This window comes from Aplidium turbinatum, chromosome 5 (genome assembly GCF_918807975.1).
Source record: "Aplidium turbinatum chromosome 5, kaAplTurb1.1, whole genome shotgun sequence".
Lineage (NCBI taxonomy): Eukaryota > Metazoa > Chordata > Ascidiacea > Aplousobranchia > Polyclinidae > Aplidium > Aplidium turbinatum.
This window is the reverse complement of record NC_137476.1, coordinates 6,659,805-6,675,198: the sequence shown is the minus strand read 5'-3', so window position 1 is coordinate 6,675,198 and position 15,394 is coordinate 6,659,805. Positions and strand designations below refer to the sequence as shown.

The 15,394-nt window shown below is 37.3% G+C and overlaps 1 protein-coding gene across 1 annotated transcript in view; it reads right to left on the bottom strand.

Annotated features, from left to right (window-relative positions):
• LOC145770887 (uncharacterized) overlaps positions 1-15,394 on the bottom strand; it is a 60,411-nt gene that overhangs the window by 9,618 nt on the left and 35,399 nt on the right. The window contains exons 27-32 of the mRNA XM_082582630.1: positions 14,726-14,874; positions 13,765-13,900; positions 12,491-12,597; positions 11,206-11,318; positions 10,718-10,794; positions 7,944-8,078 (exon numbers count right to left, since the gene is read on the bottom strand). Of these exons, the coding sequence (XP_082438756.1) occupies positions 7,944-8,078; positions 10,718-10,794; positions 11,206-11,318; positions 12,491-12,597; positions 13,765-13,900; positions 14,726-14,874 (717 nt within the window). The remainder of the gene's footprint in view (positions 1-7,943; positions 8,079-10,717; positions 10,795-11,205; positions 11,319-12,490; positions 12,598-13,764; positions 13,901-14,725; positions 14,875-15,394) is intronic.

Here is a 15,394-nt window from a genome sequence, read left to right as displayed (position 1 = left end):
TTATGTCAGGACATCACAAAAATATCAAATCTAACAATATTTTCGGGTGGAAAGGTGATGTAAGATGCCTTCAAAATGACCCCCTTAATGTGACCCCCTCGGAAAGTTTATTTCACCCCACAAGGTACATGGACCAAACTTGGTCAAAGCGAAGTCTTATGTCAGGGCATAACAAAAATATCAAATCTAACAATATTTTCGTGTGGAAAGGTGATGTAAGATGTCATCAAAGTGACCCCCAGAGGCATGGGCGCCGATCGCTCTCTAAAATTGGTGGGGACATTTACTAGGAAAGGTAAGAAGGGGCGACGAGCGAAGCGAGCTAGAAAGATAGGGGTCTGTTCTGACAAACAAACTAATACAGTAGGTACAAGTCTGATGCGATGTGTATATATTTTAATTGTCAGTGCCAGCATTGGACAGCAGACGTCTCAACACTCGACAACGAGTCTCCGGCGAATTAAAAACGAAGTCCTTGGAGAGGTCACGAAGGTTGATCGAATTCAAAACCTTGTTGTGCCATTGCATGATTTAGTCGTTTCTGTGTCATGGTAGATCGTAACCAAGTTTTGACACGTCGCAAAGTTGAAAATGACCGTTCAGCTGAACACTAGCTGGCTGGTGAAATGAGCAAAAGTCGCACAAAAAGTTCCACTTTCGGAAACATTTGCCGACCAGCGGATGGCTTCTTCTTGAATAGCCTATCATTCAAAAATCTTCCACCCACTTTCCATTGTACTGCTTTCGAAAGAAGCATAACTTAATTCTTGTGCAACAGAGAACTCAGAATAATCGTCTACCACATGTAATTGTATCTTTCCACTAAAGAGTGATTCTTGTAGAATTTCGTAGTGCTCTAGAACGGTCGACTTGAAATAGTCAGTAAGATTTTGCTGGGCGCTGTCAATGACTGCAAAATACTTTGACCGATATTTCGTCTCTGGTGTTTGAAAGTTGAGGAAGTTAGCCATGTCCATGCTGAAGACGATTTGGGATCTTTTTGGGACGTGACAGTTTCAATGACTCAGGATTGCAATCTTCCATTAGCCTCTCAGCATTTACAAAGACACGATGAAATTCTTCTTCATTGCGTAGATGGCGGAGCAGTAGGCCTACTACAAAGTTTAGCACCTTCAAGCATGCCAGCCACAGTCACCGTGCAACCCTGCAAGGCTTTGTTAAAACGTTCCATTTACTGAATGACAGACAATGCCGCTAATAACTTAAGCACACTTGACCCACGAGAAAAAGGTTTCAAAAGCCAAATTGCAGTTGTTGCTACATTTTAATCAAATTGACTCACGGCTGCTTCCAAGGCTTCCAATATTGACTTATTATTATACTGACGTTAGAATCATCAAGCACTGCTTTTACAGCAGCTGCACGTGTGAGCAATCTGGTTGGACAAATTGGTTTCAGTTTTGATGCAGCCTGAGGCAAAGACTCTTTAGAATAAAGATTCAGGTAGCCTACATATGCTTGAATTTCCCAGAAACCTTTTAGTGTATATAGGCCTAGCTTTCCAAGTTCTTGTGTGGAACTTGGAGCATCTCGAATAAACGGCGAAGCTACAACAGCTTTTGATACAATTAGATTAGTAAATATGTGCCCCACAAAGCACATATTTAGCAAGAGGTTGAGATTTTTTATTTCAGCTTGACAGCTATGGGGTTTACTTGGTCGGGGTTTCCTCCCATAAAACAAAAATGTTGTCCTCTCCTTTCAATAGATTTTAAACGTCTGACTAATAAAATTGTGACATTCGGTTAATATTTTCCCTTTTAGGTTATAAAAATAATGAAAAAAGATGGTGGGGACATGTAAAAAGATGGTGGAGACATGTCCCCGCTGCCCTATAGGGATCGGCACCCATGCGCAGAGGGCTTATTTCACCCCATAGAGTACATGGACGAAACGTGGTCAAAACGAAGTCTTATAGGACACCACAAAATATCAAATCTAACAATACTTTCAGTTGGGAAGGTGATAAAAGACTTACCCAAAAGTGAATCTCCTCCTGATTTAATTTACTTCATCCCTTACTCGAACCAATCTTGGTGTAACGGAAGTGCTATGCCAGGACAATACGAATGGATTAAATCTAACAATATTTTTATATAGGTTTTGGTGAAATACATTCACAAGCTGTCCCATGATACATCAAATGGAACTATATTTTACAAAAAGTTTTTGTATAAATCATAATCAGTCAATCGAAAAAAGGCAACAGGACATGACAATACATGGCTTTGTAACACCAAAAACAGAAAGTTCATAAGAAGCATATATAGATATGGCAAATAGATATGGCAGAAGTACTGAAATACCCACCGACGCCTATTCCATTGTCTCTCAGCCATGTGGACGGAACAATGCAACAGACTCCTAAAGCTGCAATGATGAAGTATTTAGAGTCACTAGTTTCAACAACCCCTCCTGAAACGATAAATGCAACCATTATTGATGCTTCCTTTTTTCTGCATTTGCAGATGAACACTGCTCTTTCAGCTACCTTGGGTAAACAACCTTCAACAACCCCTGTATCAACTCCAAGCGGCAGAAGTGCCACCCTGCCCCAACTATCGTCAACACGATGTAGATGCGACGTATGCAAACACGCTATTATGGGAGAAGTTGCCAAAGCCAGAAAAAATAAACTACCAAAAAACCGTGGCCAATGTCAGTGCTGTGAAAAGCCTTTATGCCCTGCACATTCCATACGAGTACGTCAAGCTTGCTTTTGTGCAGAATAAACTATTTGAATGATTGCGGTTTCATTGCGATTGCGATTTTGCTGTTATAATATTGCACAACAAAATAAAGCAATCAATCAATTCAACCACGGCCTAAATAAAACGCGGGCTCAATGAAAGATTTTCCTTTTTTTCCTTTCATTAGACAGATAGCTATTTTATGTTGATTCAACATATCAAGAAGTTGAATACTAATGTAAACGAGCGCGGTTTTCCATATAAATTGCTTATCAAAATCATCTATCCTTTTTTGTATAAAAAGTGGGTCATAAAACTAATCGTAATACTCGATGTAAAATTCAGCATTTTTATATGCTGAAACAGTATTGTATTCATATTTTATAAATCCATTTTCTATTTAGAAAATATCAATATAATGCAGTTTGAACATAGTTGAATTTTAGCACGAATACAACGACTGATTTTATGACTTTTATACACTTTTATACAAACAAGGACAGAAGAGAAGTAATCTAATTGCAAACCCGCGCATGTTTACACCGTCTTGCGATGTTGAATCCACGTCAAATTATTGTATTAGCGTTGTATTCAATTCCTCGTACTATCGAACTGTAAATGTGCAGCCACAGGTAACTTCAATGTGCCTCATTGCATACATTGAACTTACATTGAGAGACGCTGTTACAACTACAATACATTGCATTTAAACCGCGTTTTTTGTCGCATGATCTTCCATTCGTTCCGTGGATTGCATAATAATATTTGATAAACGCCACCCTGCTTGTTCAGCTGGTCTACATTTGTTAATAAAGCGTAGGAGTTGCTGTTCTAACAACCGAGGTCACAAGATCGTAATCCAAATTGGTGTGACGCGCGTTCAGAAATCTCATTACTGCATGTAATTGATGAAGCATTGTTCTTTTAGTCAAGCGGCGAGCTTATGTTTGAGCGTGGGAAAAGTTATTATTTTGCATGAAAAATATAGATTCAAATTGAAATTATGTAAAAAATTTTTAATCACAACATTGCAATGCATGTTCTTCATTACTCTACCAAAAAATAATGTGTAAACTCACGCTACAATTGTTTTAATCGCAAAATAATCCAAAAGTCATAAGTCACCTCAACATTTCAACGTATATGAGCAGTTTTAAAATTTACATAGTTTTAATTTTCGAATATGCTCAGTGTGAATAATTTTACAAAGTGAATTCCAAATTTTAAAACCGTGCCTTAAAAAATAACAGAGATATCACTCCTAAAGCATAAGAAGAATCGACAGCCCCCCCCCCCCCCCAAACTGAGCAAGACTCCAAGAGCCCAACCTTCTAAGTGTTAAAGATATGGATAGAAGCTGGGTTGCAAAGAAATAACACGCAGCGCTGCATCAGCATCAACCAGCTGCATACCGCACTTGGAGCGACGACTTGCAAGTGTTTACCTGCATACCATGCCCTTACAGGTTCTGATTACACCTCGTCATTTAGCAGGAAAGGGAAAGTGCGGCCGCTGAAAGTACTCCAAGGAAACCACAAAGCGCAGGCAGTTTTTAGCCAACTCGGACAAGACAAAGAAATTAGTGAAGACACTATCATCACAATAGAGAACTTTGTGTGTAACATGTACAAAAACAAGAAAATTAATTATGTCAACGAAGTCCGTTTACAAATGTTGTTAGGCAGCTACAAACCCAAAAAAGAAAATGAAAGGATATCATGCATACAGAAGCTAGATACGTAGAGAGTAGTACTCTACCACCTTGTTCACGAGTAGCCTACTTCTCCAGAAGATAAGGCGCACACATCTCATCGCAAGACGGTGGTTATCTTCAACTAGAAGTGAACAAGCAGCAACATCGCCAGTAGAGTATGGCTGGAAAGAAGAAGGAGGTTGTTATAAAGTGGTGTGGTTTGAAGGTGAAGCTTCACCTACATCTTTAGATGTTTACGTGGAATCTGATCCCATCCAGGAAAGTCAAAAAGGTAAACAGCATTGGATGTCGCTGAAGTTACCATTTATAAATATACAACTTTCTCCTGGTGTATCCGTCATTTACTTTCAAGACTGTAAACATTAGCTAATAAGTGGCTGTAAAGTTTCGTTTTAGGAACTTATAACCAATTATAGTTTCTGCAATCTTGAGAGAAATGCCTGGGTGCATTGAATAATTAATAAATGTTGAAAAAATAACACTTTTTCTAGTTAAAAGTAAGTTGCAATGTTGCATTATTCGAAGAAAAATAGACGTATGTAAAAGACAATAAAATTACTATTGTATGTTACGCATATCTGCAGTGCATAATAGCAAATGTTTCGTATAGTCTTTATTTCTTTTCTCTGTATATAACTGGAGAATTGTATGAATCTGAAGAAGAAGACGAAGAAAGTGAAAGCTACAGCAGTGACAATGAAGAATAAAGAAACGACCGTTTACATTTACACAAACAATCTATGTTTATGAATGAACAGTTGCAATAACTGATTGGAGACATGAAGCAAATGGCATTAATGACAAAAAATTACGACATTAGGTTTATTGGGTTATTTATTGTAGCAGCTGGAAAATGTTCATTACTGCCTGAATTAACATTCCGAAATGATTCATTTCGAAACATTTTGATTTGGATAGTTAGTTGTACGAAGTCAACATTTAGTGGTCGTATTAAGATCTTGGATCAATTTTCTGGCTCTATGCTTCTTATGTACTTTCTGTTTTTGGTGTTACAAAGCCATGTATTGTCATGTCCTGTTGCCTTTTTTCGATTGACTGAATATGATTTCTACAAAATTTTTTTTTTAAATTTAGTTCCATTTCATGCATCATGGCACAGCTTATGAATGTATTTCATCAAAACCTATATAAAAATATTGTTAGATTTAATCCATTCGTACTGTCCTGGCATAGCACTTCCGTTACACCAAGATTGGTTCGAGTAAGGGATGAAGTAAATTAAACCAAGAAGAGATTCACTTTTGGGTAGGTCTTTTATCACCTTCCCAACTGAAAGTATTGTTAGATTTGATATTTTGTGGTGTCCTATAAGACTTCGTTTTGACCACGTTTCGTCCATGTACTCTATGGGGTGAAATAAGCCCTCTGGGGGTCACTTTGATGACATCTTACATCACCTTTCCACACGAAAATATTGTTAGATTTGATATTTTTGTTATGCCCTGGCATAAGACTTCGTTTTGACCAACTTTGGTCCATGTACCTTGTGGGGTGAAATTAACCCCCTGGGGGTCACTTTGAGGTGGTCTTACATCATCTTTCCATCCGAAAATTTTGTTAGATTTGATATTTTTGTGATGTCCTGACATAAGACTTCGTTTTGACCAAGTTTGGTCCATGTACCTTGTGGGGTGAAATAAACCTTCCGAAGGGGTCACATTAAGGGGGTCATTTTGAAGGCATCTTACATCACCTTTCCACCCGAAAATATTGTTAGATTTGATATTTTTGTGATGTCCTGACATAAGACTTCGTTTTGACCAACTTTGGTCCATGTACCTTATGGGGTGAAATTAACTCCCCGGGGGGTCACTTTGGGGTGGTCTTACATCACCTTTCCACCTGAAAATATTGTTAGATTTGATGTTTTTGTGATGTCCTGACATAGAACTTCGTTTTGACCAAGTTTGGTCCATGTACCCTATGGGGTAAAATGACCCCCTTTTGGGGCTTTTTAGGGGGCTCTAGGGTCCAGACCCACCCAGTGTGGTCAATCTTCCATACGTTTTGTGAGTGACATGATTGACCCCAGTAACTTCAAGGGGTCAAACCTTTTGTACTTTATGGGGTGAAATCTTCTGTCGCAGGCTCCCAGACTGTAATTGTGATCGACTCGACACCAAAGTAGCCGTAGCAGCATTTATCGCAAAGGTTAAATTGTGGAACAAGCGAGTTGGAAGAGGCACAGTGGCGCAGTTTCAGGCGCTTGACATGTACCTCGAAGGCAATGGACTTGATTTGACAGCGGCGTTGAAGAAGGACATAGCTGACCACTTAGGCCAGCTAGCCAAGAAGATGGACAACTACTTTCCGAATTTGGACACGGCTAGTCTCCAATGTTGCGCTGAGCCCCTCACATGTGATGACAGGCAGGTGGACGACTTTCCGGCCAAAGAAGAATTTATCACTCTCCGAATGAACGAAGCGTTGAAACTTGATTTTAAGGAAAAATACTACTACATACTTTCCGATAACATCCGGCTTGAAACCCTTCTGGTTTTGCAGCCTCCAGGACGCACCAACATTAGCGACACGGGCATATATATCCTGACATCTTTTGAACAAGGATTTTCAACGGTCTTGGGAATGAAGACAAAGAAGCGCAATCGCCTGGATGTCGAAAGCTACGCAAGAATTGCCCTCAGTAACACAAAGCCCAGGATCACAAAGCTGGCGGCTGAAGTCCAGGCCCAACCTTCGCATTGAATATTTACCACGCATTTTTATCTTGTATTCATTAGGCCTATTGTATTGCATTTTGATTGTCATAGTTAGCCCTTTGAAACACATAACAATAACACTTTAGTTTTTGAAAATTGATCGTGGGGGTAGTTGGCTCACTTCAGGGAGGAGATTAGGGTAACAGCCAATAAAAGGTTGGGAACCACTGTTTTAAATGGTGCGTACTGCGAACCATCAGAATGAAGGAGATAGAACATGGCTACCCAACGGTAGCCATCTCAACTAGTCAAGTGTAAGCTTAAAACATCCAACGCTTTGAAGTTCAATGCCGGTGTAGATAGGTAAATGTAAAAAAGTAGCCTATTAATATGAAAGGAGTATCATACTGTAATTTATTTGACTTATTCAATTTGAATAAAAATAACAATAGATAATACATCATGATGCATTCTACTGTTACAAATTAAGCTAAGCTATCACAAGATGTATAAGGTGACAATCTGCTTTTATTCCGATGTTTCGTCAATCAAATACGACTGACTTTTTCAGGGAGCTAGACCAGGTAGTGATTACCTGAAGAAGTCAGTCTTGTCTGATTGACGAAACGGCGGAATAAAAGCACATTGCCTGTCAATAATCATGACACAAGGTAAATTGTTATCAAAATATTTGTTTACTACTTGTACAATACAGTAGCATATTAGTGCAATAATTTACCACCTTCACTCTGCCCATTGGAGAATCTTCACGTCTCCAAAGAGGGGCGCTCCCCAATTTAAGAGCTACTGCCCTAGTGTAATTATTGGAGTACGTACCTGGCCACATTCCTCGAGTGGAGTAAGCATGACAATGATCTTCACATCACATTCCACGACGGCTCTCCAGAAGTTCAGCGCTGTATTTTGCATTGGTGCTTGGGATGCTATCAATGCTTCAAAGCAAAGATATTTCTATCAAAACAAATGCCAATATTAAGTGGAAGGTGATAAAGTGTCTTAACATGGAGCACTTGTTTTATTAAAAAAGGACTTTACTTCATATAATTTCGGGTAGAGATTGCTTTACCTCGCCGGCAGGCAAGGCAAAGCACAACTAGTTTGAGCATCATAATAATATATTGCGTAGCCTATATTTAACAATTGCAATAATTTACAATAACTGAAATTTTGCAATTTACAATAATTTGAACAGTCGAATAATCCCAATTTGAACAAACAATTACAATATTTGCAGAGGTCCTTTGTTTTTTCTCAACATATATTAGATGCATTGTGGTACGTTGGTACCCTGTGACGCTCATCTATTTGTAGTCGCTTTTATCTGTTCAAATTTAAATTGTTTTTTTTTGTCTGTTTCTTTGTTTTCTAAGTTGTTGGTTTCTTTTTTCTGCTTGTATTGGATCTCTGACTATTTAACGTTGTTTAGCCAGTTGACTAGTGAAGTTATTTAATACATTTGTTGCAAATATTTTCAGATTACTGATGAAAGCGAGCCGAAAACTTTCGAAAGTACAAGCATGTGACATTGTGACAAACAACTAGAACACACACAAAAGGAACGATGAGCCACAGACGAATAACTGCCTGTTACAGGGGTTCCCAATCTGTGGTACGTGTACCACTAGTGGTACGCGAAGGTGTTTCAGGTGGTACGCGTGTAGCTTGAGTTTTTTTTCACAACTTTATATTTTGTCTATCTGGTTTTGTTTACAAAAAAAAATTCCCGAAGTCTATTCTTATTGTTACATAACTATTCCTGTTGTTTCGTATCAATAGGATCTTCAAAATACAGGTCATGTCAATTGTCAACAAGGAGTACAGTTGTTTTGAAAAGCCGCACAACGCTGGGGACAGTGGGCGTTAATTATGTCAAATGATTGCTCTTGATAGATGTCATCTACTGTTTTATAGCTTAAGCTACAAATAGCGTTGAATAATGCTAGTTGTAAGCTAAAAATAGATCGGAATAAAACATTCAATAAATGTTACAAGGAATGTTCTCCAATAAACTTCTGGCTCAGTATGGCCTCTTCATATTCAACGCTAGCTTCCCATGCTGTTCTACAGCTACTGATTTTCCCTTCCATTAGGAATGCGAGCAGGAATTTTCAGTCATGATGAACATCAAGTTAAAAAATCGAAACCAACTAGATGCGCCAGCAACGAAATGACTTTCGACGCGCTGTTGGCAAATTTACACCGCGCATCGACCATTTGGTGGACAGTAAACTAAAATCTCATTAAATTTAGTTGTGGTGCTTTAGTGTTATTTTAGTGGGCCAATATTTTGCTTCTGAATAAAATAAGATTCGATCAAATTAGTTGTTCTGCAAGAGGTGGTACGCTTGGCAGTACAGACCATCCAAGTGGTACGAGATCGTAAAAAGATTGGGAACCCTGCTGTAGAGAGTACTTTACAATTACATCTCACTGTGGAATAATTTACTCGTAATCATTCTTGTATCACTTGTTCAGTTTTGGTTTTCAGTCCGGAGTGTCGTTACAATTATAGTGCATAGTCAGATTTATCTTATAATTTTCATTTTGTGAATAACCTATTGCAGATTTAAGCACTTCCTGATAAGGACATGCACGTACATGTCGAAAACGTTTGAGTTGATTTTTTAACCCTTAGAAGGTTGGGCTCCTGGAGTCTTTGCTCAGTTTGGGGGAGGGCTGTCGATTCTTCTTATGCTTCAGGAGTGATATCTCTGTTATTTTTTAAGGCACGGTTTCAAAATTTTGGATTCACTTTGTAAACGTATTCACGCTTCTTCTTCTTCTTCGTTTGAACCTTCTTCGCCACTCCAAGGGTCGAGGGGCTCTGCCTTTTACCACCCTTGGGCAGTGGCGGCGACGCGGTCTAGATGTTTGGGCAGGTGTCGAGCAGCCATTCAATTGATTTGTCATCCAGTTCACGCAGACCACGCACACCATTTGGCGCATGGTAGATGGCGCAATTACGCAAAAACGTATTCACGCTGAGCGTATTCAAAAATTAAAACTATGTAAAATTTAGAACTGCTCATATACGTTGAAATGTTGAGGTGACTTATGACTGTGATTGCAGCGTGAGTTTACACATTATTTTTTGGTAGAGTAATGAAGAACATGCATTGCAATGTTGTAATTAATTTTTTTTTACATAATTTTACATAAACAGTTAGGATTAACGAGACATGGGCCAAATTAATTACTTTCATCCAGCTGGTGGGAAAATTTTGAATAACAGAATATGAAATATTTCAGAGGATGTGCTGAGAAATGCATTATATCTCTCAATTTATAACTTTTAATCGCTCAAACTTTCAGCTCAATAGAGTTGAATAAAAGTTAGGAAAAGTCAAGAAATCTCGTAGTCACAGCCTCAGTAGTTTTAGAGATACACTTGTTGATACAAAAAAGTTGAATTGACAGCCCCCCCCCAACCTTCAAAGGGTTAATGATGTTATATCTCTTTGTAATAAAACATGTTAAACCCGCTAAAGTTACTTTCTTTTGCCAGTTTTTTAACCCGCACAATGTGGTGTATTGTGAATTCCAAAATTCAACAACTGTTCAAACTCCTACATCTACCTGATCAAGCTCACCTCTATGAACGAAGCGTTCACATAAGGAGTGTTTTCATCATCTGCCTCGGTGGTGAGAACAACTCGTGCATGGTCATCTGTAATGAGAGTATCCATTCAAGAAAGTATTAGTTTGATGAAACGTATCATTACATGCAAGTGAAATTACATTGACACTGACCTGTCAAAAAGGTGAATTTAAAGGTGAAATAGAAGCAATTAATGTGACAGAGGGTCTAGGCAATTATCCTCGGAAGTTTTGACAAATTTTATCTTGTTTCGGGTGCTTTTTATGTATTTTAATAATCTGCATTTTAATATGGCTCTGAATTTATCGTCAGTATAGGATTGCTGGTGGTGGGGAGCACGTGACTAAGGTATCCCTTGAATCCTCTACTGACTGGCTCCATGCATGTATTGAAGCGGTAGCAAATAGCAATAAATTGCCTGAAAATCAGTTCTAGTAAAAAACTATTTCAGAGGATAAAATAAATCCTTCCTGAACTTACATGGAATATTGTAGTCAGTTCGATTCTGATCCTTGTTAATAACTTGAGCTCCGAAGTCCCGTGCTGTCTTTAGCGGTGGAATGTAATCCAACATGGCGAATTGTTCAGCACTCCTTAAATGTATTTTGCGCAATCATTATAAATGAGTTACTTTTTTAGATAGAATTTATCTAACGTACATTTCTACAGTTCGTATTACGAGGAAGGCAATCACTGCGGTGTCTTGCCAAAGACACAGCTGTGTGCACCTGAGAACTGTTAAGCAGTCATCTTTTTGAGAGGCCGGAACAAGGGTTCGCATTACCTTGTACCGGCCATGCAGCCTAGATAGCCTACTAATGACAACGAAGCATGATTATAGTCTACTATATAAAGTTTATAAACTATGCAACAGTAGGCTACAAATACTACATCACGTGCTGTTAAAATGAGGTTGATTGCTTTTTTGTGTCTTTTTTTCACGACGATATGACACTTGCTGTCAATATGTATAATGCAGCTATGACAAATACATCTCCTTCTAAAAGATTTTATAAGATATGAAAGTAGGAATTAAAAATATTCAATGAATGAAATTAAAATTAGCCAGTTTGTTGAATTAAAATTATTCTATGAATAGCAGTGTTCACTGAAACTCACAAAATATAAATGTAAAACAAAAAACAACTACTTACCATGGCTGTGTAAAGCTCAGTAGCTCAGTTTATATAGTTACAACTTATAAAACACAATTTCAAGCACCACAACTGTTTTTATTGCCTACGTATGAACATATACGGCTTACAAGACAAACATAAGTCAGGTAAACAACATTAAGAGTGTAACACTATTATCTTGAAGAACTGTTTCATTGCTTTTAAATTTGAAATGAAGAGAATGGGTGTAAAAGATTTCGTTGATTAATGCTGTAAATACTTTAAAAGCTTGAATTTACAGAGAATTTAAATCCATCAAGGAAATGACCTAGTAGCTGCTGACGAATGTTTGGATTGCTAGTAGTAGGCGGGCAGTTGATTACTAATAGGAGAAGTTTTGAGTTTAAAACCGTCCAGTCGATACAACATCGAATACCGTATATGTCATAAGAGGATAATATTATGTTTGTGTATTATTCTTTTGCAAAGTGCATGCGACATTGGCAATATCATAGATGCTTTATTATTGTTTACCTTTAGGGCGCCACAAAGCAATTAAACGCTTCAACTAAATTGTTTAAATTAATTTACAGTACAACAATACTATTTTATTGTTTAAAAGAACGAAGATACAGTGTAGAAACACTCACGTTGCTTCAATGTTGTTTAAGACACCAAGAAACTCTTCAGTGTTGTAATCCGTTCCTCCAAACAAATATATCTCCACCATGACTTTGTGGAGAAAGACGTACTGATTCTGTAACAATTGAAGCAAAAATTTACAGAGATGAATATTTTGCTAATACAGGTGGTGTAGTAGACGGATATGTTGTGGGTGTGGTTTTTACACTTGCCATTATATCAATAACGACTCTATACTCAACGAAGAAATGAAACTCTACTCACTCAAAAAACTCTACTCCACCAAACTCAATATATTTTGCAACAAAGCAGAACAAATACAGTAGAAGACGCGTGGTCGTGGTATTAACAGAGAGAAGAAGATTAATGTTGATCTTGAATGTTTTGTGAAGCAAGGCACATTCATTCTGATGGGTATCGTATGAACGACTGCCGTTAAAAGACTTGTTTGCATTATTAACCTTTTAACTTCCACGCTTTTTTATGCAGTTCTTAGACTTCATTTTGAGAAATTCTTTAATTTTGAACTGCAGTATTTTGAGAACTGTAGCTGCCAGAAAAAACAAAACTTGAAAGTTTTGGATTTTTAACAGTCTCTTGAGTATTTCGTTCACAAATGTTGTGTATTTATTTTGAAAATGCCTCAAATGACTAAAATTTTTGACAAACTACCAAAAATTTGATCTTTTTTGTTTTTTTTTCATTTATGTTTGGATTGAACATCTGAAAAAAAAACAACAACTTTAAATTGCCATAAACTTCAGCACTAGCTGTTAGACAAGTGTCTGGATTTCCACACAAACGTTGTTACAGTGATGTTTATGTATTACGAGAAGAAAGAGCTGAATAAACTTCACTTTGCCAAAAATATAAAAATCCTCTGTAGGTAGCCTAAATGATTGAAAATTACAGAAAAAAAATTAAATATAAACCTAGTGATTTTTTTCAACTTCTAGAAATCCAAGTCGTCTTCTTTGTAAAAAAAGTAAGACCCACGCAGTTTGGAAATCAAAGACCAGAGTTATGGTGATTGCAAACGGTGTGCATTTCTTTAGGGCTTGGGCTGTTTGAAGAGCCCATGATAGTTAAAGGGTCGTGTGCTGTTGGTTATCGCACTTTGACCAGACAGGTTTTCATTGTATTTCATACAAATGGATCGGACACCACTCCTCAATTCTATTTTTGCTTTAAGTTGAATGTATGGAACTTTACCGTACATTAACTCATTTGCCAGATAAGTACAAGGTTCTTACGAAGAACAAACATCTTTTACAGTACTTACATTTGTCTGCACCATGTCACAACGAGCTTGTCGCATGTTTTTTACAGTTTCAAAAACATTTATGGAGTAGCCAGACTTCATTTCTCGAATGAGATAGTCCATTCCAATGAATGTTCCAGTACGTCCCGCTCCAGCGCTGAAAACATGATCAATGGACACATTCTCACCTACACTGAATTAAGTATCGTCACTATCTCAGAAGACTTCGTTGATTTACTTTATGTAATTGATTTGACACGTACGAAGCTGAAATGCATTTAACACACACACACTTGACATACATTCTCACCAATTCTATAGACTCGGCAAAACGTTTACTATGGTCAGTTTGGTCACCATCTAGAAAATTAGGCCAATATGCACAAAAATCTAGTTATCATTACTCGTCAAAGAGAAATCTTACATGCATCCTTTTCAAAGCCAATCAAAACACACATAAGGCGTATCTTAACTGCAGACAGTGCACACCGTTTCGACCTACCGGTCTCCTCAGTGCAGTAGTCCTATAGGCTATACACTTTGAAATTTTTGAAAGGATTTGTGATGATTCTATTTGAGCTATTGGCAATATTTCCATAATTCTAGATTAGTAAAAATATTTTACAGCAGAAATTATTTCATTTGTTACCTCAAGGAGGTTACAGTAGCTACAGTAGCCTAGCATAGGCTATGCTTTCAATCAAAACTGCAAGTAACCAATTAGGAGAACAAAAAGATTGTTAAGAATGTAAAGAGGTGACTAATTTTTTGATTTAACGCGTTATATGTAGTGAATCAGATGCATACTACTGCATTACAAAAATTTAAGAGCAATGTACTCTTAGAAACATTTCATCAGTTCACAAAGCTGCATTGAGAAGAAGCACCATGGATGGAAATAATGAAAAGTCGAAATTTCCTAATTTTGAATTTGTGGTGTCTTAGTAATGAAGGGAACCATTAATGAAAAAAAGTAAAGTACCTGCAATGAACAACGATTATCCCATTATTAACGTCATTGTTTCTTCGTAAGGCGTCACCATGGAGTCGTATAATTCCGGTTGTCGTCATGGGAACACCATGGTCAGGCCATTCCGTGTATTGGAACTGTGTGATGACCAGTCGTTCGTCCTTTATGAAGTTGTATTTGTATAAAACTCTTGTACTTGTGATCAGAAACGAAAAAAGTCAAAATAAATCTCAATAATAAAAATTACTTGTTTTGTTTCAAAACAAATTAATTTCATTGTCATCACCAAACTCCATTAGAATTAGTTTATGTTAATATGAATAAACCAGTCTAAGAGTAGGCCTACGCATGATGTTTCATGTTATTGGAATATACAGTACAGTATAGACATATACAACCAAGCAACCACACGGCATTTAACATAATCTATTAAAATTGAACATAAACTATAAGCTACAAACTTAGCTTATAGTTTATGTTCAATTTTAATGGATTATGTTAAATGCCGTTTGGTTGCTTGGTTGTATATGTCTGTGGTTGAAGAAAGTGACCTCTTTACCAAAATTGTACAGTACAGTATGTTGTTGATAACATGGATGAGGAATATGCTATTACATAAGAATATGTTGATACATTAAATTGTTTTGAAAATGACCAAGCATTTGAAAGTATTGTTATGAT